At 46.7% G+C, this 25,471-nt stretch overlaps 1 protein-coding gene across 2 annotated transcripts in view; it reads left to right on the top strand.

Moving 5' to 3' along the window:
• Positions 1–25,471, top strand: part of SEMA4C (semaphorin 4C) — a 61,936-nt gene that overhangs the window by 23,090 nt on the left and 13,375 nt on the right. For both annotated transcript variants that reach the window (XM_063311459.1, XM_063311460.1), the window contains exons 3-9: positions 18,437–18,585; positions 19,203–19,265; positions 21,382–21,480; positions 21,585–21,681; positions 22,059–22,175; positions 24,063–24,214; positions 25,049–25,224. In XM_063311459.1, the coding sequence (XP_063167529.1) occupies positions 18,437–18,585; positions 19,203–19,265; positions 21,382–21,480; positions 21,585–21,681; positions 22,059–22,175; positions 24,063–24,214; positions 25,049–25,224 (853 nt within the window). The remainder of the gene's footprint in view (positions 1–18,436; positions 18,586–19,202; positions 19,266–21,381; positions 21,481–21,584; positions 21,682–22,058; positions 22,176–24,062; positions 24,215–25,048; positions 25,225–25,471) is intronic.

The following is a 25,471-nucleotide window of genomic DNA, read 5'->3' as shown; positions in this document are numbered from 1 at the left end:
GGGAGAATCACAGCAGGGCTTGGTAAAGGAAACAAGAACATCAGGTAGCAAATTCAAGGACTGCCATTTAGCCACTAGCAGCCTCAGCTTGGTTCTCTTGTAAAGAAGCTAAGGGCAGCCGGGATGATGGTATTCTTTGAAAGGCAAGACCGCATTTCTCAAGGGTTCTGATGGATCTTAACTGCCATGCTTTTCTTTTTTTTACTTGGAAATTTGTCTTTCTGATCATTAAATGTAGGCTTGGGTGGACCCCTAATTGATTCATTAGCCATAGTTTCCTTGGACAGGCCTCTCCAACCTCTCTAGAGTTCTAAAAGCATGTTACAACTGCCATGGTTGGTCACAAAACATGTTTTTACTAGGAAACAAGATAGTGGGGTTCTCTGGACCTTCCAGGTACCCTTTCCCATCTCAAGTTGCTTTTGTCTTTTTTTCTGGCTGGGTGAGCATTGTTGTAACTGGAATGTCTTCATCTCAGGCAAGATCCAGAGCAGTGTTTCTCAACTTTGGCCACTTCAAAGATGTGTGGACTTCAACTCCCAGAATTCCCCAACCAGCATGGTTGGCTGGGGAATTTTGGGAGTTGAAGTCCACACATCTTAAAGCGGCCAAGGTTGAGAAACACTGGTATAGAGGCATGCCTGGAAACCAAGATGATGCTTCAGGCTGGGATTTAGCTTTGCGGCATGCCAGCATCCCTGTTAATGCTTTCGAATTAATTACGATTAAAAAAATCAGATGGGGCATGGAGGTTTCCAGGTGCCGGGGTGGTGGTGTTACATGGTAGTTTCAGATCGCTGGGCCTCAACTAGGAACCTCCTAGAGAGCCTTCATATCTACTGGGAAGAAGGAAAAGAACGGTTATGGACAGGATCCTGGGTTGGCGTCACTGGCTGGTTGGCACTGTGCCATTTCCCAGCCTCTTTGTAAGAGGCATGCTTCTGCCATTCTCCTGGCACGAGGGAGGAGGAGGAGGAGGAGGAGGGAGGAGCTACGATGAGGACGTGCCTGGTGTTTCTACCCAGCCTGTGTACTGGTTCAACCAGAATGTTATCCTCCTGGCCCATTGTCAGATACTGAGAACAGAAAGCCAGGAACATACCACCCTGCCAAGTTCTTAGTATGCACAACAGGTGTGTTCCAGCACAATATGGGTGTATGTAATTGCATTTGCTGCATGTCTCCAACCCTTCGTCAGAGGAACACAGAATTCCCGCTCTACACCCTCAACCAGGGGCGGTCAACCTGCAGCCAGAGAGTGGCCTGCAGCCCTTGGTCCCACTTCCAGAAATCTCTGGAAGAAATCTGTTCTGATTCCTGGCAAGAGTGATGTTTCCCTTCCCTGTAGTTGACTAGCTGCTTGGGAGAGAGAAAACAGGGGGCCAGTATGGGAAATAAAAAGGTGTGTTAAGGAAAGGTTGGGTGTCTACTTCCATCTCTGGCTCTACCCACCCACCCCGCAGCGTCCAACAGCTGGTGTCATTGAGAAAAGGTAATGCTTGGTAGGAAAAAAAATCAGGTGTCCACAGGGTGTGGGCAAGAAAGTAAAGATGGTAGCCATGACCTTGGAATTGAAGCTCCGCCATTTTTTATGTGCATCCCACACATGTTTAATCCAAAGTGGGTGACCCACCTGCCCAGAGTGAAACTGAGCTCCCCTCACCTTCTCTTGGATGCATTCATACAACACACTTCATCTCATTCCTGAATTAGCCTCTTTTTAGGGTTTGCATAATACATTGACCATAAATGATTGAGATGGGCTGGTTTAGAGGAAATGATGGAGAGACTATGTAACCTGCTTAGGATGTTGGGGAACACAACAGTTTGTAACTGCCCCAGTTAAGTGTGTTGAAGGAGCAACGTTAGCTGAGAGTGAGCTGTGAGCTGTACAGGGCTACAGGACTACCCTCTCCTTAAAGCCAGCTGAGGAATTTGATTCTACAGCCCACCAGGCGAGGAGGCTGTCCTTTTACAAAACGGAGTCATTCTCCCTATGCTTAGGGCTGTGTGGTCTTTCAATCCCTTTTTAAGCCAAACTCTTAAGTTTCTTCTTCGGAACTTGGCGTGTGCTTGCCAGCCCTGGGTTTTGTACATCAGAGATGGTGGTGATGCCACTGCAAGGCATCACCACCATCTCCCACGCTGGCTGGGATCGCTGTGGTTGGGTGGGAGGGGGACGGCAAGCAGAGGACAGAGCAGGATGGAAAGAAAGGGGTCTGCGGGCTGCACCTCCTTAAGTCTCTCCTGAATCTCAAACTTTGGGAGCCCCTGCCATGTTTTCAACCTATAGTATATTACTCCATGTCCATGATTTCTTTTTCATGGAGTTGAACCTGGGACCTTGGCCTCTGTTCTTAGAAAGTGAGGTGGGTTCTCCAAGTCTTGATCATGTGGAAGGATTTTGGCTCTTCTACTTCTCCTGGTTGTCCCATCCTCGGTTCTGGGGGAGGGCCCCCCATTGGCAGGCAAGCGCAGCCCACCCACCCCAGCCTTCATTCTGGAGTCGCTTGCTCTCGAGTATCATCAGCCATGGAGCTCCTGGCCTGGCCCGGCTGGGCATTTGTGGCATTAGCTTGTCTGCTTCCCTTTCAGAAACCCACCCCTGATGGCAACTGTCAACAAGGGGGGTGGGGAGATAAATGGAGAGCAGACGAAAGCCCTGTGGTCTGCTGGATTGTTGGATGTCGGTTTGGCTGGGGCTTCCTAGAAGCTGTTAATTAAATTGGGAGTTGCTGTTAATTACATGCAAAGAAGGGAGTAGGGAGGCTGGGAAGAGGACAGGAGCAGCTGGAAAAGGAAATGCTCATTTTTAAAAACCAGTGGCTTGGGAAACCAGACTCAATAATTCAGATTTTAGTATCTGGGAGTTGCAATTTTTTTTCCTCGCCAGGGTCTGAGGACTACCATGGGTAGGGCAGTGATAAAATGGTATTTTTGGATAGAACGGGTGCCAGATATTCAAGCTCCCCCCTTGCTTTTTATGGGGGGGGTGGTAATCATTTCCAACTGTGTTGAGCCCAACTGAAGCTCAGTTACACTGATTTTTCTTTGACTTTTCAGCAAGAAATCACAGTTGTTCAGAGGTTGGCTGTCAAACACAGGGGTTGCAGTCTTTGTATGAGCTCCAAAGGGTAGAAAACTTCAAAAAAAAAATCAGGACAATTCCCTGCTAGAGTATTCCCCGGGGTGGGCAATTAATGAGACTTGTGGGATCAATTCATACAGTGGATTAAATTTGGCTGAAATGGAGTTGGCTAGTTTTTGGGACTCGACTGTAGTCTGCATCTGTTATGTGAAAGAGGCCACCAGGTTAAGCCAAAATATGGTTTATTTGTTTAGCTTCAACCTGATATATGTCTTGTTAGCCTGGGTTGAAGGTTTAGCATGTTGTGTGAACCCAGGCATAGTGTAACTCCTAAAATAGATTTAAGGCAGCCTTTCTTAACCTTTTGACCCTGGAGGAACCCTTGAAATATTTTCCAGGCCTCGGGGAACCCCTGCACATTTGGGCTCAAAGATAGGCCAGAAGTTACAACATTATTATATTCGTTTCATGGGTAGGCCCATATAGATGCATTCATAGTGTTCTTAAACTAAAAATAAAGAATGAAACATACCTCTTTGATTTGAAGTTGCCCAAGTTTGAAATAATTTTTTAAATAAACCGTGATCTCCCAGGGAACCCCTAGGGACCTCTCGCAGAACCCTAGGATGCCACAAAACCCTGGTTGAGGAACCCTGGTTTAAGGTGTTCAAAAGTAAAAAGAAACCCTCACCCATCCTCAAAGCCAGACAATACTGGCTCTGCCCATGTGGGTGCCATAGCCTTGACCACTTTGCATCAGTACCAAGCCTCCAAAAATTTTGTGGGCACCCAAAAGAGGCTCACCCACTTTCCTCAAACTGGAATGAAGCGTGTGCATAATTACACTTGCTCACACTTGTCTTTTGTTCCTTTCTTCTCCTTCTTCATCATTGCCCTTTCCTCGCTGCTCTCAAATTTAGGTTATAAGCATCTCAGGGCAGGAATCCCTGTTGTTGGCTTGAGCAAAATGTACAGAAAGTGCCACTGATGTTAGTAATAATGGCTGATAATCCTCCTCCTTTTGGACAGCAAAACTCTGAAGTTGAAAGTTATTATTATTATTATTATTATTATTATTATTATTCATTAAAGGTATCCCTAAGTCTCTGAGGAAGATTTTCCAAGAAGCGTGGCTTTAAACACAGATGGCAAACCTTAACTTTAAGGAAGCTGTGTGGATTTTGCTTTTTAATTTTCTCTTCTGTAACCATCTCGGCTGCCAGAAACAAAGCATGTCAATGTAGGGTATTAAATTCACAGATGACACTGAGTTAAGAGCAGTGGCAATGATGAGAAGTGGAAAATTACATGGGGTGAAATAGAATGACCTCATGTGCTGGAAGGCAGGATGCTAGATGGAAAATCCAAGAATTGGGTGTCTAAGGAAATTCATGGGGTTGGGGGGTGGGGCTGGTCATAAATTCTTGATTTGTTCTGATCTCACCAGCCTTTCCCAACTGGCCTCATCTCAAACAGCTGGACTTCAAGGTCCGTAAGACGGGCATTGCCTGAGGCCGAAAGGAACCCAACTCCAACATGTTGAAAAGGCTGGGGGAAAATCCTTAGTTATGAATGGGGGCAGTGAATACAATTCTAGGATGTTTAGGGAGGATAGGACGGGAAATCAGTAGTGGAAGTGAAGTTGAATCAGCTGGCAGTGGGATCAGTGTGTTGACACCCCTGTTCTTCCTCTCTATCTAAAAGCTGCACAACTTTCCATGTCCGGCAGCTTGTGTTTTAAGGCCTTGTGCACTGCTGAGAAATAAACACAGATGGGCTGTGTGTTGGATTTACTCTGCCCCTCTTTTTGCTCAATTTTAAAGGTGGGGGCTCAAAGAAGCTCCAGAAATCTCTATGGATCCTCCTCCTGTTATGGGGCAACCAGAGAATCCTTAGCATGGCACCTGGGATGGCGAAGTGCCTGCCAATGTATTCCTTGGCACTTGCCTAATCTTAATCTTTTCTCTTCTGCATTTAATTAAACAAAAACAAATGGGGAGTAAGAATGCTGGCGAGCAGTGTACTAGCTTCGAGCATAAACTATATTTACAAAAATGCTTCGGGACATTGGTTGTTTGTTTGTTTATATGGCCATTTATGTACCACCATGAGTCTTGGTAGTGGGCAGTACATAAGTGGCTGAATGAATGAATGAATGAATGAACGAATGAAGGCTCCAAAAGCATTTCTGGAAAATTCAAAGGGCCGGGTAGGCTATGCTTTTTTGGCCTTTTGGCGCATATCTTTTTTGTGACGGCCACATCGGTGGAGCAACCATTTTGTGACAGCGTCTATGACACGTTTGCAAAATTCCCAGTGTGCCCATTGGCTCCAAAATGATGGGGTTCTGTGGGGGTAACCTCTTCTTTCTCTAAATATGCCTGTTTAGAATAGGGCTACCCTATCTGGGCTGTAGAAATCCAGATGAGCGAGAGACAGCAGCTGTGAAATATGGAAAACTGTATAGTTGGGTCTGATGTGGGAATGAGTGAGTGTCAATTTTTCAGGCAACAGTATTGTGCAAGAGGCTTTGCAGTCCCTCTAAACCCCAGATCACAGTTGCCTGAAATTTTGCAACCCTGAGATCTTGTCCTAGAATGCTCCCAAGTTTGCATGTTCTTGTAAAATTTATTTATTTATTTATTTATTTATTTATTTCTCAAATGTATACTGCCGCCCATCTCCCCGCACAGAGGGACTCTGAGCAGTTTCCAATAAAATTGCCCAAACTTCACATGCCTGGAAGATCTCATGAAACTGCCAAGCTCCCTCAAGGCTTGGTGGTCTCATAACCTTTTGATCCAACCTTAATTTTAAGAAATTATTTTAATTTAATTTTTTGGGGGGGAGGGTTGCAGATATCACTTTAAAGGGTGACGGAGATCTGATGCAGTGCCCTGATGCTGAACCCTTGGGTATATAAAGATGTGGAAAAGACAAAAAATTCTGCCGGTTTATTTGTCCACTTAGTAACCTTGTTCTATTGCAAGACAATTTTGCACTGTGGTGCATCAGAAAACAGTAAACATGACACTTTCCCCCCCCCCCTTAAAACAGTAAATCCATATTGGTGGTGTTACTGCCGTTTTGCTCTCATTAAAATTTAATCTAAAATATGTCACTTGCTTGCAAGGATGTTGCTAGTGCAGCCAAGGAAGTTTCTCTCGCCGATGAAAGAGACAGATTGGATTAATAAGCTATGGGATGTCTTGATAATGGAAAAGTTGAGGCACAAATCTGAGCTGAATTTGGAAAGTGGGGGGTGGTGGTGGAGACAGCTTTATGAAGGATGAGTGGCTGTGGATTAAATATTTGGAAAAGGATCAGCACTGTAAACTTAAATTTTTTATTGATGAAGACAGCCTGGTCTATCTGTGCAGCACAACAGGCTAGCTAGACTGCTTAGAGACAGAGTGGATTTTTCCATTTAGGACTGGCATGGGTGTGTGTGTGTGTGTTTCAAACGTCCTCTTGCATCCCAAAAGTCCGGGGGTGGGGGGGAGGAAAGCATCAGGGGGAAATGACACACCATTGCTGTCCCTGATGACTTCGACGTGGCTGAAGCTACGCTCCCTGAAGCAAATGCCCCTGTGGGACTCTACCACTTCATTCCGCCGCAGACCCATCTCTTTTACAACGGAACGTCCTAATTTGACTAAGCCTGGGGAGTAAAGTAAAGCAGAGAAAGGTTGCTGAGCTGAACTGAGCTGAGCTGGAAGGTAGGCTGGGAGGGTTTGGAACAGGGCTTCAAAATCTCCTGTTTTAGGGTTGCATTTCAAAAAAAAAAAATAGTACCAAAGCATGTGTGAGTGTGTGTTGGGGGGAAGAGTCCCAAATAAAAAATCAGCCCCTCAACCTTAAAAGGAAAAAACTGTTGAAATGTCCAACCCCACTTTAACCTAACTGAATGTGGTATGCAGTCCCAGTGATCATTTAGAAAGGACTGGAAGCATACAGTGGTGCTTGCATCATCAGTCTGCTTTCCCTATTCTGACACCCTCCATGCATTTTACAACACCCACCCATCACTCCCAGGTGGCTGTGAAAGGGCCAGCTGGAAAAAGCTCATTTATATTTGGGGCTGTTCTTTGCCCAGAGATATTTACTAGGCTGCTTTCTTCTCAAAGGCCCATGCCAGTCCTCAAGGGTCTGGCCCCTTCTTCTCCACAGTGGATGCTAAAAAACTTGCAGAGAAAATTCTTGTCCTCATGGCTGATGAGACCTTTGGTGGAGGGGACTTCAGTCTTTCTTTGCCCTCCCCCTCTCTGGCCACCTTTTCTTCTTTGATCACGTTGTACAGATCAAACTAAGTGTTCCACCTTGCCGTATTGTGTGAAGAAACCCTTCATTCCTACCAACTGAAATTTGTCTACAGTTCAATCAGTCTTGTTTTCATGAGTGGAATAATCCACAGGTGCCAGCTTCTGGAAGGTAAACCCCTGGGGCTGCCTTCCCTAACCTGAAGCCCTCCAGATGTGTTGGACTTCAACTCCCATCCTCCTTCACCATCAGAGTTGAAGTCCAGACCTTCTGGAGGGAGCCCAGTTGGGCAGCTGAAGAGTTTGCTTTGTCTTGGAGTATCTTCCGAGCAGCCAATGGATCCTTATTGTCTTCAGCCTCCTTCCATGCCTGCTATGAGCTTCCAGAGTGTGTGTGGTCTCCTCTGAATTGTCTTGCTCTCCCAAGGCGATTCCCAACATTGTCATAAACACCTGAGTATGACCTCATTCTCTGCCTCCCCAAGGATGCCTCTGTTTCCTTTGCAGTGATGCTGCCTTCCCTTATGTTCAGGTTGGCTGTAGGGAAAAGGGAGGGAGTTAGCAATCGTCCCTGTGGCCACCCAGACTAATTTTAGTTCCAGACATAACAGCCTGCGGATTCTTTGCACATAGCAAATGACTCCATGGTGATCACTGCCATTAGTGGCTTTTGTCTACTTACCTGTATGTCACCTGTGTGCTGGGTTAAGAAGACAAAAACATTACTGGCTGAGAAGACAAAAATATTCCGGAGTGAGAAGACAAACACGTTCTAGGGTGAGAAGTTAAAACTATATACACAGCACCAAACTCTTGTGGCCAAAATCTGGCTCACCCGAAGCAACAAAATCACTTTGAAGATACAACAATATTCACAAAGCTCTTAATTTATTTTAAACCTGAGAACCAATTGAGATGTGAAGGGAGATGAAGTTAGATTCATAGATGCTCAGTCAGGTCAGTGACTGGGTGTATAATTTACTTGCACATAAACACACATACACAATGCTAAGCTTGGTTACCTTATGGCCAGTTGTGGCTTAGCATTTTGGTGTACTTTGTTAGTTATGGCTCCACGGGTTTTGCAAACCCAGAAAATGGGATAACTTGATAATCAAATTAAACTTTTATGGAAGCAGCCTGTGCATACATGTTAAAATTTAACAGCTAGTTCATTAAATTAGTTAATTAAAGTAGCAATACAATTCTTCCCCATTATTAAACTTTTTGGTCTGGCTCTGATCCTTTTGCTGTGTGGCCACCAGCATGATTCTTAAGGAATTGGAATGATGATTCCCAGGATTCCTGATGTCTCCCAGCAATAGGAGCAAAGGATTCTGGGAATTTCAAACTTCAGCATATTTGGAAGATGCCTGACCTTGTTTATGGGGCTTCACACATCCTCAGGTCCTCTGTTGTTTGACTCTTTAGAGTTAGGGTGGGGTTGCAAGATGAAGAGGGGCGGAGGTGTCTGAAGAAAGTGTGAAGGATCGGCTGTTTGTGGTTCATTCACAGTCAAAAATTCAGCAGTATCTGAAAAATTTGGCTTTTCTATGCAGAGTTCTTCCCTTGTTGTATGCAGTCTGTCCCCCACTTCTGCTGGGCAGAGCAGCTGGTTCACTCAAGATATCTGAGGTAGCAAAGCACCATTGCCTGGGTTCACATAATATGCCCTACCTGTAAGACCACAAGCTTCACAGAATGTAAGAGTTGGAAGGCCGCAAAGGTCATCTAGTCCAGCCCCTTGCCCAGTGCATGACTACAACAATTGAGCCAAGCTGCTTAATGCGATGCCCTGGGTCACTTAACTTGCTAAAACAACCACTTGAGCCTCAGTTGTGTGCTGTGCACTCAGAAAAATGTGTCCGTGCAATCCAGAAGATTTATTTATTTATTCAATTTATATTGCCGCCCATCTCAAACTAGTGACTCTGGGCGGCTAACAACAATAAAAACAGGCATGATATAAAACAATAAAAACAATAACAAAGGTTAAATTTAAATAGGCTGTCGGCATGTACCATATTGGCACAATAATTTAGAATTCAAATCCAGTTTCTGGCTGAGCTGGTTTCTTGCACGGGACTGGGTCCCTTGAGAGTTGCACACCCGGGCTTCTTGGGCACCTTCAGGTTTTGGTCCCACCTAGTCCTCTCTCTTGCTGACTCAGCAGCGTTGGCAGAGTTGCCAACCTCTTTCAGAGCACTGGCAGGGCAGGCGTGGCACCCCTGAATTCCCTCCCTCCCTCTTTTCTTCGAGGGCAAGTGCCCCAAACATGCAGGGAGAGGCTGCGGCAAGAGGGGTGGGGTGAGAGCGCCCCAGAGTCCGTGCCATGTGCAACTGAGGAGGCCTGCCTGCCTCTCCTTCCCTGCCACCAACCGCGGGCATTAGCAAAATGGAGCTGGGCACCCAGCTGAGCACCCATGTAGCTTTCATCCTTTTCCCCAGTGGTGTTTGTCAACCTGTTTGGTTGATGCACAGCAAAAACGGCGGATCTGAGAGCTGCTCAGGAATTGACTGGGTGGGACGTTTGGTTGAATGAGCACTTGCTGGTCCTTGCTGGAAGAAGGGCTGGTGGGCCTAAAGCAGGAGAGGGCAATCATGGGTGGGCAGAGGCTACCTGTAGCTTGTTTTGGGAGCCTGAAAGCAGTGGGGCAAAGTGGGTGGGGCTGTTTTTCCCCAAAGGGCGTTGCTTTGTTCTTTCAACTCTCCCAAGCCCACACTAGTCTTCCAGTGTCTCCTCTCTGGAAGTTGTGAGAAACTGAGCTGGTGGTTTGCTGGTGCTCAGAGCAGGCATGGGTGCCCCCCAAAAGTGGCTTGGGGGTCACAATCCTGCAGAGGTTCTTTTCCCTTGGAAACAGATTGCTTGCAACCTTCTTCCTGAGACAATTTCTACTGGGAGAGGGAGGAACACGAGAACCACTAGGATGATGAACTTCAAGCGATTTTCCAGAAACCTTTGCTTCCTCAGAGAACTGATCTGAGATTCTGGGAGGAATTAATAAACCAAGGTTTTCCCAAAATAACTGCTTGTTCCCACTGAGGGTGGTGAGGTGGCAGCTCAGCAGGTTTGGCGTCCTCTGTGACTGGTAGGTGCCTTCAGATGGACCTTCCCTAAAACTTAGCATCTCCAGGGGTTGTTGGGAAGGGATTTCCACTCCCAGAATTCCTGGCTTGTACAGCTGTTAACATCAGGTTGGAGAGACTGATGGGTCCCCTTGGCCCACTCTTGTGAACTGGCCATAACCAGGCTGATAGGGACTTCGGGGGATTAAGAGTCCCAGCCCACCTGAAGGCATCAGGTTGGAGAAGTCTGTGTTGGAATGTCCTGCAGAATCCTTTATAAAGTGTTCTTCTGGTTTGGTCTCCCTTCCAGCGTCAGACTGATGGGTTAGGTTAAAATTCCAACCCAGTATTGTGTTTCCACAAGTGGCCAGGGTTCAGGAGACTCACCAACAAAGGCATCTGTGTCTAGACATCTCTATTTAACTATCATAGATGTTAGCCATTGATAAGAAAGGGAATAACTCACAGGTCGCTTACGCTGGGGATCAGCCACCTTCTCAGACCACAGGCATCACCCTTAAATTATACAGTACGCAGTCACGATCTCATGTTTGTTTTGTTTTGTTTTTAAACTAAGCAATTGATTTTGGTTTTAGTGGATGTCACTTAGAATCAATTATTGCATTCATGCCCCATCTTTTCTCTTGGGAGCCCCAAAGTGGCATGCACCGGAGTCTTTCCAAACAGCTCTGTGAGGCGGGTTGAGCTGAGAGAAAGAGAGCGACCCAGAGGTGCCAGATAAGCTTGCTGGGTAAATGGGGACTGGAAGTCAGGTTTCCTTGCCTGACACCTTAATCACAATACTTCCTATCTTGGGATATGTGCAGAGTATATGCGTATGTCATATTGGTAATCATCGGCAAAGAGAAACACAGAGGAGTCATTTGACCCTGGCAATCAAGAGGGTGCCAGTTGGAGAAGTGTAATGCAACATGGTTAGTGTTATAATAAACTAAGTCATCCAGGCTGACCCATTGCAGGAGATAGGTCCAAGTGAGCAAATTCAAGACTGTTGTTCCTTTTCGGCTCTTGGCCTGATTAACTCTGCTGATCTCTGTATGCCTAGATGGCAACAGGTGACTTAGGTGAGACTGCCCATCATCATCATCATCATCAACCACAACAATGTGAAATCACAGCTGCCAGTTCTTTAGCTGTGTTGGCCTTCATTCATATCAACTTCTTCCCAAGAACCTGGGATGCCTATGTATCAGCATAGTGTATGTGCAGATCTAAGAAGTGTGGCCTTTTGTAACTGACGGATGGAAATTGTGTGAATGTGCAGATTTTCCAACTGTTGCCCAGGGCTTTTTGGAATGACACCCAGCGTGCCGATAACCGCTGGGACCACCACGGCCGGTTTATGCCATAATCTTTCAACTTCGATTTTCAGATCTTGATGCTTTGTGATCTTCTCCAATTCTTTGTCTTCTATTCTACTATCCCCTGGTATTGCCATATCAATTACCCATTTTTTCTTCTTTTCAACCACAGTTAAATCTGGTGTGTTATGTACCCAGACTTTATCAGTTTCTCTTCTGAATTATTATTATTGCATTAGCTCAGGAACGATGATTAGGGATGCGGTGGCACTGTGGGTTAAACCGCTGAGCTGCTGAGCTTGCCGATCAGAAGGTCAGCGGTTCGAATCCGCGTGACGGGGTGAGCTCCTGTTGCTAGTCCCAGCTCCTGCCAACCTAGCAGTTTGAAAACATGCAAATGTGAGTAGATTAATAGGTACCATGGGCAGGTAACGGCGTTCCGTGTAGTCATGCTGGCCACATGACCACAGAAGTGTCTACGGACAAACACCGGCTCTTCGGCTTTGAAACGGAGATGAGCACCGCCCCCTAGAGTCAGACACGACTGGACTTAATGTCAAGGGAAACCTTTACCTTTACCTTTACCAGAACTATGTCTTCTCTTTTTTTGCATTTATTCTAAAATTATTACAGGTAATCCTTGCTTAACAACCACAATTGGGATAAGTGGTCGTTAAGTGAATCTGACCCAATTTTACAACCTTTTTGTGGTCGTTAAGTGAATCACTGCGGGCGTTAAGCAAACCTCGTAGTCATTAAGCAAATCATGTGATTCCCTATTGATTTTGCTTGCCAGAAGCCAGCCAGGAAGGTCAAAAATGGCAATCACGTGACCATGGGACACTGCAACCGTCACAAATGCGAACAGGTTGCCAAGTGTCCAAATTGCAATCACGTGATGGGGGGAATGCTACAATGGTCGTAAGTGTGAGGACCAGCTGTAAGTTGGTTTTCTCAGCACCGTTGTAAGTCTGAACCATCACTACATGAATGGTTGTTAAGTGAGGACTGCCTGTACAATGTTTGATGTTTGCCCTCAAGCTTTGGCATGGAGAAATATCTCCCCTCCTTGGGAGATCCCCAGTCCCTGCATGCGATTGTTGTAGGCCTGGTGTTATCTTCTGCAGGGGGGAGGAAGGGCAGTGTACATACAGTAGGTGTAGAGGGACCCTTGGCAGACACATCAGACCGCCTGCTCCGTGCTGTCTGGGATGATGGCTAGTCGGAATCCAGCCTCTCTGGAGCATCCAGGTTGGGAAAGGCTGCTTCTCAAAGGCACAACACGTTGCCGTGGTTTTCCTCCTGATGTGTCATTCCCCACCTTCTCAGGAGGGCAGATGAAAAGCGCGATACCCTCCTGCCTTGAGCCTTGTGGGCGTGCGGCGGACCCGACAAGGCAGCACCATCCCAACTCTTCCTCAGCCCCAGATCTGCCCGTGGCACGTTTAGTCAGGAGATGCTGCTTCAGGGAGACAGGAGGAAAACCGAGCAGCAGTGTGTGAGCGTCAGCAGCCGCTTGATGTCTTTCTGCACTGCAGTTTCTGAGCCGAGTGCAAGTTAACCTTTTTGCACAGGTTGCTAGCAGGGATCCCTGGCCGTGTTTAATCTTCTCTCTCTGTGTTTGTGTGTGTGTGTATAAGTGTAATTAAGGCTTGGAAACTTGCATTACGTATAAAAATGGAACGCTGGCCTTGTGTCCTGTGGGCAAACTCTGCCCCCTGAGTTCCATTTTCCTGGAGCCTCGTCCACCCAGAGCAGTGATTCTCAACCTTGACAACTTTAAGATGTATGGACTTCAACTCCCAGAATTCCCCAGCCAGCATGGCTGGCTGGGGAATTCTGGGAGTTGAAATCCACACATGTTAAAGTTGCCAAGGTTGAGAAACACTGACCCAGAGGGTTTATGATGGGACTCCCTCCCTCCTCTTCCTTATCTCTTTCCAAAGTGTTTCTTTTCTTGCACTGCCTCCCACCACCCCCTTCATTTCCTGGGGTAGAAGTGGCTTCAGCCAGATTTTCTGGGCCTTTTGCACAATGCAGTGCATGTAAAGTCAGCTTCTGCTTGGGCCCAGGACCTAATTGGTGCCAGATGCATGATCTCTGTGGTCTCTTTGGCGGCTGGCATCTTTTAGGTGCCCGATTTGGGGGCTCCAGGAAGCCCCAGGGTCTCCACGTAGGCAGGAATGCCTCTAAGAGGGGTAGCTCACGAGTGCTGGGGGTGGGTGGGGTATTTGGTTAGAAATCCAAAGGATCCACCGTGGATCCTGCTTTGGGCCACATGGGAAGCACATTAGCTCTGCAGGATCTTTCATGCAAGCCAGGTAAGCATCAAGGAACAATGAAGCATCGGTTGACCAGGATGTTGGTCCAAGGGCAATTCGGCTTGTGAAAGCCTCCTGATCATGTAAATTCCTTTTTGCATTTTGAAATGCCCCTCTGTGCTTCTCGGTCTAACAAACTGGCTGGAACGATTGGAAGGAAGTCACTAGAGGTATCAGGTGCCTCCTGTTTCTGGAACTCTGTAGGGTCCCAAATCTTACCTTGTTTTTAACTGGTGTTTAAAACTGGTAGGCAAGTCTCCATATGGTAGCCTTGGAGTATGTCAATAAGCCGGAAGCATTGCTGCTTGCTTTGTTTGGCCTTCGTTGCTCCATTCTGGGATGTTTGGGCGGAAGGGAGGAAGAAGAGTTTCTTCTGGCAGGTGGATGGGATTGTTCCGCTCCCACCAGGCTGCCTTCTGAAAGCAAAGCCAGGAGAATCTTGAGCATCTCTGTGGCCGAGGTGCAAGACAGGGCCCCACCAACAAAGCAGAGGGGGTTAGAATCTGGGTTGTCCCCCCCAGCCAAACCATGTCCCTCACAGCAAGATTAGCAGACAAGAGCAGGGCTCCGTAGATGATTCCTTGACTCCTTACAGCTTATGTAACTGATGTGACCTTTTGGAGACCCAGAAGTTGGAAGCCTTTTTGGCTAAGTTGCCTCCTTGTGCCAAAAACCTGTGGCAACCAGCTATTAGTCTGAATGGATGCTCTTAAATTCCTGTTTTTCCTTCCCCCTGTGCAAACAAAACGGTGCATGGCCCTCTTGGGTTTCATTCTGTCTTGCCAAGAAAATGCTGGTCTCGCCCCTTCCTTCATCCCTGGCTCTGTAGCTTCTGGTGGCTTACAGAGAGACGAATGTGTTTATCGCCAAGCTGTGAACAGAAAGCAGGTTGAAGATTAACCTTCCCTGGACTTGATGAGGCATCCTAGGAGACAGATCATGTGAGCAAAGCTGGCTTGCTGGATAAATCCTCCCTGCCAAGAGGAAAGACAGTGGATAATAGGGTTTCGCTGGGGGGCTGTCTTCTCCAGCCACTTGGTTCCACTCGCTTCCATTCCATCTCCCTGCGGTTCAGTTCAAATCTGGTATACGCTGAATTTGGCAAAAGAATACCCCAAAGACATCACTCCCCCAGTGCAGTTCTGTTGCCTTCTCTTCTAGGTGGGTTTGAACCTGTTTGGCTCCCTGGGTGTCTGTCCCCTGTTGCAATTGCACTCAGAAAGGGTAGGAAAGTTTTCCACCCCTGAATAGATTCTCCCACGTCAGGCAGGCGTTCATGCTGTTGTACATTAATTTTTTTCTTCTGTTCCCGAATCCTCATAACACTGAATTAATTGGGGGAAAGTCATTCCGTAGAATCTAACTGATATCCGTGGCCTTTTGCATTGGTTGAGTTACCAAAGCAGCCCAGGTTAACATCACAGCTTTGCAACAGTGTGCTTGCAGACGGTTGTAATTAAGAACCAGGAGGGAAGGACCAGGAAAAAAGCAGATTTTTCCTGAGATTGTCTTTCCCTCCCCAGATCTGGCTTGGCAGCCCTGTCTTCGCCCTGGGCCTCTGTTGCATAAACAGCCTTTGTTTTTCTTTTGTTTTTATTCAAAAAGTAGACAGTTCTAAACCCATAGCTGAAGAGGTCACAGAGACCTGCAAAATGCAAAGCAAACCCATTGGAACCTAAATGAAATCCATTGCTGGTCCAGGAGAAGTTGGCGTCTTCATGAAGAACACTTAGACTAGTGTTTCTCAACCATGACCACTTTAAGATGCATGGACTTCAACTCCCACAATTCCCCAGCCAGCATTAGCTGGCTGGGGAATTCTGGGGGTTGAAGTCCACCCATCTTAAAGTTGCCAAGGTTGAGAAACATTAACTTAAGACAGTTTCTGATCAAGAAGAGCTCAAGATTACACACTGCACAAGAAATATCCATCATGGGGTGGCGAGTACATCTGGATTTTGGTGAGAGTACTGTGGGAATTCTCACAAGGTGTCTACCACAAGAAGGTTGCCTGCTCGTAGAATGGGTACTAAGATGGGCCTGACCAATCACTCAATACTCACTCACCCCAAGAAAAACTAGAATGGCTGTTCCCTGCCACTCTTTCCTGTCTTAACGATGCTCTCTACCACCCAATGTAATCTTTGGCCTTTTTTCTAGGCAGGGTGAGCCCGCTCCAGACACGGGAGTCATGAAAATCACTCAGTCGTCCCTGGCTGCTGCCTGTCAGGCTTCACGCCAGCCCCAGCAGTAAATCTGAGCTTTCAGGACAGTAATAAGCCCATATCCATTCCAGGATCTTGCCTTCTGCAGTAGGTGCACAGCTAGAGGAATCTCTTCGTAGCCAGCTAGAACAAAGCCATAGATCCACAGAAGATCTGCCTGCTGCAGTAAACAGGAATCCGAGCCTATGCAGGGAGTCCCCAGGTTCTTTGTGGGACCCCTAAACCTGACTTGAGAGTGCCACGGGTGCAGAAGTGCTGCACAATTTGACACATTTGAATTGGTTTATTCAAGGGTCACTGGGATAACTCAGCAAGTGCCTGTATTGAAATCTGCACTCTAGGCTACATTCTGATTTAGGGGCTCTGCCCTGCATCCGTGGTTAAGTTTTTGAAGTTGGAGGAGTCTCTTCTTTTAAGAAGGACTGAACTGCAGCAGTATGGCCAAACGTCTCCTGCTGATCCCTGCCCAGTCGGTGACCTTTAAAATGATGGCGAGACTGTTCCTACAGCACTGTGTTTTGCCTCCGTTTTGTATTCCTCAATGCTAATATAGCTGTTGATAACCCGAAACTTACAGTTACATTTTAAAAGTTTCTGATTTCAGGCACATCGTTCGTTAAAGGTTGCCAAGCCTTGAATTAAAAGCTCTAGGCTTGGAAATAAAGGCAATTCACTCCCCGCTGAAATTGGAGACATTTAGGGATATTTTGTAGCTAGGTTTTTTTTTTAAGTATTGTGTTGTTATTTTTTTTTAAAGAAGCAAATGGGAACCCTCTCGAGGATGGGAAGAAAATGCTTAGTCTGGACATCCCTCCAAATGAAAAATAAATTCACAGCAGCATAGCTGCAGAAATCATTGTGCTGTTTTCTGCAGGAATATCTAGAAACCAGCACATTAGGGATGAGCAAGACTATTTTTGCTGCTGGGGAATATGGCCATTTGGAGACAGCCTTATCTATTACATTAATTTGGTTTCTCTGCTGAAGAAGCCTGCTGGGGTGCAATAATACAGAGCCAAGAATCTTTGGTGGGGTAAAAAAAACAGGATTCAGGTAGGAGCCTGTCTTTCTTAGACAGGCCACAGAAGAGGGTGTGGGGGGGGGTGTGCTGGAAAATGTGTTCTTCATCTCCTATCTCCCTGTCATCCAGAAAGGGCCCACAAAAACTAGGAAGGAATAGATACATCTGCTAGCTTCAATACCAAAACCAGAATCGCTAAAGGTAGTCCTCAACTTACGACCACAATTGGGACCAAACTTCCATCGCTAAGCAAGGCAGTTGCTAAGCAAGACAGTCGTTAAGCGAGTCACACCTGATTTTTCAACCTTTTTTGCCATGGTTGTCAAGCAAATCACATGGTTATTAAGCGAATCTGGCTTCCCCCATTGACTTTGCTTGTCAGAAGCTGGCTGGGAAGGTTGCAAATGGCAATCATGTGACCCCGGGATGCTGCAAATGCCAGTTGCCAAGCTCCTGAATTTTGATCATGTGACTGCAGGGTCATGGCGATGGTCATGAGTGTGAGGACCACTCATAAGTCACTTTTTTCAGCGCTGTCTTAACTTCAGAATGGTCAAAAGTCAAGGATTACCTGTGAATCCACCTTTAAACTCACAGTACAGTACTCAAAGGAGCTAATCGTGAGCATAAATGAAAAAAATATTTATGTAGATGGCATTGGCAAACATGAAAAAAAATTAAGGTCTCCATGGATGCGTGGACATTTAATCCCAGAATTCTCAACAATGGCCATGCTAGCTAGGACTGCTGGGAACTGTAATCCCCATGTATTTGGAGGGCACCAACTTGGGGAAGGTAGTCAAGAAAGCTCAAGCAGATCTGAAGTTGTTAACCACCCAATGCCAGAAAGATCATAAAACAATATATTGAAGGCAGCTGGCAGATTTCCCCAGGTAGAATTTTCTAAAGCACAGGATGCCACCACTGAAAATATCCTGTCTGGGCAATGTTTGTTAGCTGGGGCAGCCAGACAATGATGGAGATGTGCATTCGAGGCTTCCCAACAGGTCTGCTCACACAGAAGAGGTTGCCTAGGCAACAAGAACCCACTTGCAGATTTTCTGCCCCAGAACTTGATGGAACTGGGACTGGAAGAGTACCACCTTCTTAAGGTTGTCCACCCTTCCCTTGCAGAACTGAAAGAAGTGACCAAACATTTCTCCAGGGTAGGAGTGTCCAACTATACAACACTGACCTTGGCTGACCCCAAAGGACTGCTCTACGTTGGGGCGCGAGAAGCCATCTTTGCCCTAAGCACCAGCACCATGGAGCTGGAGGAAGCAGTAAGTAGAAGAATGGGTTTGGACTCTGGATCTTCTGCTTTCCAGCCTGGTGCTTCTGTTTCCAGCAGCGGATCATCTGACGTTCCTAAGGAGGCCCTAAACCAGGTCTTTCTCGCCACAGGTTCCCCAAACCTCTGCGAATGAAATTATGTTTAGTTCTGACTGTTGTTGCATTTGCGACATACAGCTGGGTCCCTTAAAGACCAAACAGCAGCATCTATCCCATGTTCTAGGTTTGGTCTCTCTTAATCTTGTTTTTTGGTGGCCTCGTGTTTTGAACCCACCAGTTTCCTTTGTTTATGCCTCTGTGCCTTGTGCACACCTACAACATGCTTAGCTCTGTAACCATGTTCAGTATGTATGAGAGACAGGTGGATTTAGACTTGTGAGGGATGATCAAGCTCCCTGTTTAACTCCTGGTTCAATAAATAGGCTCTGCCTGTCATGTGGTCATAAATGGAAGGGCAGGTCCCTTGAGGTTTATGGCCCAGGCACTAAATCAGCCTTCCTTCCCATCATCGCCAGCAGCACAACCCAAGGTTTGTGAGACAGGGCAGGGTCAGCCTTCAAATGCTGTTGCTCAGAGGGTGATTAAGAGGAATAATTATTCTTTGCAGATACTTTGGGAGGCCCCAGCAGAGAGGAAAGCGGAATGTGTCCAAAAAGGCAGAAGCAATCAGGTAAGGGCCTTCTGAAAACTCTACTTCCTGGCCTTTCCTTCTGTAGAATCCCTTCACAGTATGGTGCTGATGAGCAGGAGGCTTGATTACGTGAGCCTGGGGGAAGATTACCTTTTGTTTAAGCGCTTTCGGAAAATATTGATGGCAAACTCCATTTTCAAAGGAGTGTTCTTCCTTCCTTCCCTCCCACGAGAGAAAGGGTGGGAACAATGTCTCCTTTGAACTCCAGGATCTGCTTGAAATCATGCATGCTGCATCTTTAAAACTAACGACCAGAAAGCAAGCCCCCTCTTTTTCTTTAGGACCCTCTGCCTTGGAGTTTTCTGCCTGGGTAGGCTGCTCTAATCCACTCAGTTAATCAGTTAACTGACTGCAGTTTCTCTGGGTATCACTTCTGATCCTTGCCAGCTGCATCATTTTGCTCCTCTGGGGTGAGTTAAGTGGCTGATAAAGAAGGAAGGGTTCTTATGTCAGCCCAGCTGGAGTGGCCTTGGGGGACTCGTGCTTCAAGGCCATACCCTCTGTGGCCACCTTTACATGGATGGCTGGTGCCTATTCAGTTGACTTGCTCCTCCCCATGTGTACAGCCAGTGAAGATATCAGGTGTGGTTCCCTGACTGGAAGAGCTGCCAGAAAGTAGCACCTAAGTTCCAGGTAGCATCTTGGGTGGTGGCCAGTAACATGCTGCTTACTTGTTCATGAGAAAATGTTGGAACTCCGGTCCTTTGCTTAGAACTCATCACAGGGAACAGTTCACTCCTCCTCAAGTCCTGGGGAGACTGGGAGTTTTACATACATACTTCAGGGAAGAGAAGAAATTCCATGCATGCAAAAGGTTAAGCTTAGGCCACGGAGAAAAGGTAGAGATCCACCACCAGAAATTGTCTCCTGGCTCAACAGCATTTCTATCGAAAGCTTCTTAGACGCTGATGCTGGTTCTCCTCTCTCCAAGTCGATAGGCTTGGAGCTACATCCATGCACATTTAACAGCCCCCCTTCCATCCCAGGCTGTAGTTTGTGGCAAGTAAATAGATCATTCAGCAGCAATGTAATGGCTGGGGAACATTTCTACAGCAGCCTGGCCTCTCTGCCAGTTGTCCAGCAGGGCTCTGAGATGGCCTATTGCAGACAATAGAGGACTTTGGATATTGAGCTTTCTAGTCAATTCGTCTACATTCTCATAGAGGATATCATGTTCCAGACTAGTTTATAATAATGTCATCCTGTGGATAATTCTTTTCACCCTGAGAGTGGCTTTAAAGAAGCAGAACTTTGCTGGCTGCTCTGGGGCAGGATAAATATTCTGTCTTTGCTGAGCTGAGGGATGCAGAGGGGACCAAAGACACCCCAGGCAGCACTGTACTGGTGGCCACAGTCAGCGCCATGTTCTTTAGTTTTTCCTCTGCTCAGCTTACCTTTTAATATTATTCTGGAAAGTCTTGGTGTCGGAAATACTTGCCGTAATAACTTTCATTGAATCATGTATATTTAATACCAGTTTAAATAGCTCAGGGTGTTTTTCATTAATCGAAAGTAACTTTCATTAAAAAAAGATTGGAGATCCCTGGTTTATTCATCCTTCCCCATTAGGCACAGTGAATTATTCTATGCTGGCTGTAGGGTGCCTGATGGAGAATGCTGGTTACTGTGCCATTTGAATGGGGGTTCAGAATTCAAATTTGGATTTGTTGGTCCAAAACAAAGCAGGATTTGTGAGCCAAGAAGAAAGCCGGGCTTGTAAAAGAGGGTTGACTACAATTCTGGCTTCTTATTCCCTGCTAATGCAGCCGCTGTGCCTGCACATTTTGTCCTGGAAAGATGCGTCCTGCAGTTTCCATTAAAGATGTTCTTTAAAATTAAGAATTGGGAGGAGACATTCAGCAGGCTGCTAAACCCCTCCGTCTGATGTCTAAATTCCTTTCTCGGCTCTCTCTTGGGTTGCTTGGATCTTTCTACTTCAAGCCAGTCTTAGCGGCCTTGAGGATTAGATACCTGCTATTAAAGACGGCTTAATTTTCAGGATGTTGAATTTTGTGCAGCAGCAAAGCAAATGCCAAGCCCAGATGCTCTTAGGTGTATTGTGAAGTTTGTTAACAAACCACTTCTTTCTCCCCAGACCGAATGTTTCAATTACATCCGTTTCCTCCAGACCTATAACAGCTCTCACATGTACACTTGTGGTACATACGCCTTCCAGCCCAAATGTGCCTACATTGTGAGTATAGCAGAAACATTTTCCTTACGTGATACATTTCGAGCAGCCCAGCTTGTCATCAGGGTTTATCAATAGCCCATGTTTTGGGGGGATGCCTTTTTCAGGATCTGGCCACATTCTCCTTGGACCGATTCTCCTTTGAGGAAGGCAAGGGCAAATGTCCGTATGATCCGGCCAAGGGATACACTAGCCTCATTGTGGGTAAGTGAATAATGGAGCAGTCTGGAACCAAAGGGGCTGATGCGGGTATGATGTAAAGGAGAATTTCTTGGGCAAGAGGGAAGATCCAACTTCTGGAGAAGTTCTCCTGCCTGGTTACCTGCCTGGCTGGCTTTACTCGCCATAGACCAGTATTTCTCAACCTTGGCAACTTTGAGATGGGTGGACTTCAACTCCCAGAATTCAACTCCCAGAATGGCTGGCTGGGGAATTCTGGGAGTTGAGGTCCGTCCGACTTAAAGTTGCCAAGGTTGAGAAACACTGCCATAGAAAGTCAAGTACATCTGCTCTTTCTAACTCTGCTGGGAGCCCCAGGTTTCCCATTAGCTAGGCTAATGCCTTCTCCTTGCGTGTTTCAGAGGAAGAGCTGTATTCCGCAACACACAACAACTTCCTGGGTACTGATCCCGTGATCCTGCGCAACCTGGGCCCCCAGTATTCCGTCAAGACGGAGCACCTGCCTACATGGCTGAATGGTGAGATGCCGTGGGAAGACAGGGTGGTGGTTCCTCCACTGAGCCTTCTCACCATAGTAACACAAGGATTTGCTTTCATGAACCAGCGTGTTCCGTGTTGGGCAGCGGGAGGATCACAGTGCCACATGCTGGATGTATATTGCTTATACTGTTTGCATTGCTGTACAATTGCCTTGGAGTAACTTAGACCCATTGTTGTGTATTTTGAACTGGCTAGGTTTGCACAGCGTATTAGGCTGCACTCAGATGAGGGTGGCCAGTGCGTGGTCAGCTGTCTTAGCATGTTGTAGGAGCCAGGCTGTGAAGTTCATCCAGAATAGAGTGGATTTCTTTGGAGATCATCACATGTATGGATGCAGAGTTTAGCTGGGCTACTAGGTCTGGGCATGGCAGAAATCTCAGTGGCCACTAGATGGCAACAAAGAGTTTGGAGTTTCTGTATTTTCTGGCAGCCATGTCTTTGCTGCCATCTGTTGGTAGCCCTAGAATAATACGTTGTGGGAGTCCTGCCAATATGCCATCTGGATTAAAAAGTGGTGCACAGGAAGTTGCTTTACACCATCAGATCCCACTGGGAGGGATGTCGATATCCATGGTGCTGGGCAGAGGTCTCTCACAGAAGCTGCTATGTGATCTCTTTAATCTGGGCAGGGGCGTTGGCCCATTTTCCTTGGCACCCCCAAGCTTTTCGCTCTAAATTAATTTTGTTTTCATTAACTGAAAATAAATAAGTGGGAAGCTGACATTTTGTTCATTTATTCAATTTCTGATGCCACCTGACTCCAACTGACATTCTGTAAAGCAATGCACCAGTCTCTCGCACCTGCCTCTTGTCCCGTGTGGACCGCACCGGCATTCTTAGAAAATAAAAAATTGGTGAGGGGGATGTGTGTGGCTGCAATCCAGGGCTTGCTTTGTAAGTGTGCCCACTGAAGGGAAACTGGGCTGGTAGAGAACATTCCTGGGGGATGAACACGGTATTTTCTGATAAATAAGTGTTTAGTAACGGATCAGGTTTACTGGAACAAAATGGGCCTAGACAAGCCCCACCTGAGAGTCCTTTATGAGTGTGCCCATGTTGTGATCTAAAAATGGCTGACAGGCCCCCCTCACAAGAAGATTTCATATTCCTTTAATTCGACAAGGCGGAGATCTTACACAGACAAGGCACATTTTTTACACTGGATTACAGCGTAGACACGGATCAGATGATGCTCAGCCCTTCTTACTGCCAGGAGACTAGCCCTTCAACATTTGGAAGATAAATTTATAGCCCCAAACACTCAGGGGATGGAAGACCTGGTGTTGCTCATGACTTGTGAACGGGTTGCTTATAGATGTCGATTATCTATGGGTGCTGACAATGAAATGTGGTTGTCCGTTACTGAAACGGTTATGTAGAACTTCATATATGCATGCAAATGTGTTCTGGGTGTGTGCCTGTATAAGAATTTTATATAATTTTTGTCCTGTGGCTTTCTTTTTTCGTCTTCTTCTTTTCTGTTTTTGTTATTTTGTTATTTTTTTCTCTTTGTTCTGTTTTTCAAAATGAACTAGTGTTCTTGTTGTTATGTGTGTGTTTGGTGGTGATGGGGAGAGAGAGATGCTGCCCAGGGACCGGTGAGATAAGAGGCAGCTTAGCCCTCAGCTGGATAGTGGGCGGGGCAAGAGGCTCAGAAGGGACCCTCCCTAGTTTCTCAGGATGTAAAGGAGATTGTGGGGGGGGGGATCGTACTTTCTGGTTTGCCAGATTCTGTCAACATAGCTTTACAGTAAAGTAGAATTATCTCATCTGGTTGTGTGTCCTGTCTGGTCTACCTGGTAAGGCTGACAAGAATTGAGGGGCCCTTCTGCCTCTATTCATCCTGAGCTGCTTTCTCTCTGCAGAACCCCACTTTGTGGGCTCAGCATTCATCCAGGAGAGCAAAGGCAGTGATAAAGGAGATGATGACAAAGTTTACTTCTTCTTCAGCGAACGTGCGGTGGAGTATGATTGTGACATTGACCAGGTGGTGGCTCGAGTGGCTCGAGTCTGCAAGGTAGGGACATCTCCGTGGTGGGGCAGCTCTTTCTGGGCTCCTGGAGGCTGGAAGAATATCAAAACAAATCCTGGGGAGTGTGCTTTTCTAGGCCAATCATGGGGGGAAAATGGCCCACTCCTGGGCTAAGATCTGAAGAGCTGCATCTAAACCAAAGGTCTGTTGGAGCTGTGGCTTGGTTCTTGAGATGCTGCTGGGGAGCTCTCAAGAATGTGACTATTTTTGCTCCAAATTCTTGGCCTTTGAAGGCTCCCTGTCTCTGGTCCTGGAGTGAAGTCTCCAGAAACAGAGGCAGTCTGGCTGGGAGGCCAACTGAGGACGGACACTTCAGGCTTAGAGGAGAAAAGAAGTGACACTTGGTTCCTCCAACAGTTTAGCAGAGTTGGGTAGACAATGACTTTGGAACCATTTGTCAGAACTCAGAGCTCAATGGATGAAGATCAGGTTCAACTGCAGTAAATACATGATTAATAAAATGTTGGGTGCCGTTAACCTGAGGACATGTCCCTTAGAGTAGACCAAAACTGTCCATCTAGCCCAGGCTTCCCTACCCTCGTTGGGCTTCAGCTTCCATCACCCCCAGCTTGCAGAGTTTGGGATCTGCTGAACTAACATATGGTGATGCTCTGCTACAGTTTTCCCCCATGTGGCGCCCTCTAGATGTGTGCGTGGGGATTGCAGTTTTGCTTTCTAGGTTGGAAACTCAGGCAGGTGGCATCTCAGCACAGCTTGGGGGGCACCAGTGTCGGGAAGGCTCTCTCAAAATATCAACAATGGGGCTTTTGCTTAGGGAGAGAATTAAGTGGTACCAAAGCCATTCTTCTTTCCATGCAGGGGGATGTCGGAGGCGCCCGTACTTTGCAGAAGAGGTGGACGACATTTCTGAAGGCCCGGTTGCTGTGCTCTATTCCAGAGCAGCAGCTGCATTTTAACCGGATCCAGGGAACCTACACACTGAATGGTGATCACTGGCGCGAGACCAGCTTTTTTGGGGTCTTCCAAGCACGCTGGTAAGGCATGACAGGATTTCTCGGGGGGCGTGGGTCCAACAGTCCTTTGCTCTAAAAGTGCTGATAAGATTGAACATTGGCTGCAGATTTTTTTCTTTTTAAGTGGGAGAGACCAGTGGATTCGCTTTCCCTTTTTAAAAAGAAGCAAGCCTGTATTCCATAAGGCTGTGAAGGAATCTTTTATGGGTTCCACATGTAAAAACCAGGCAGAGCTTGGATCACCCTGTCGTGACGGCCATCTTGACTT

This window comes from Candoia aspera, chromosome 9 (assembly GCF_035149785.1).
Source record: "Candoia aspera isolate rCanAsp1 chromosome 9, rCanAsp1.hap2, whole genome shotgun sequence".
Taxonomy (NCBI): Eukaryota; Metazoa; Chordata; class Lepidosauria; order Squamata; family Boidae; genus Candoia; species Candoia aspera.
The sequence above is the reverse complement of the archived record's forward strand: the minus strand, read 5'-3'. Positions and strand labels throughout refer to the sequence as shown.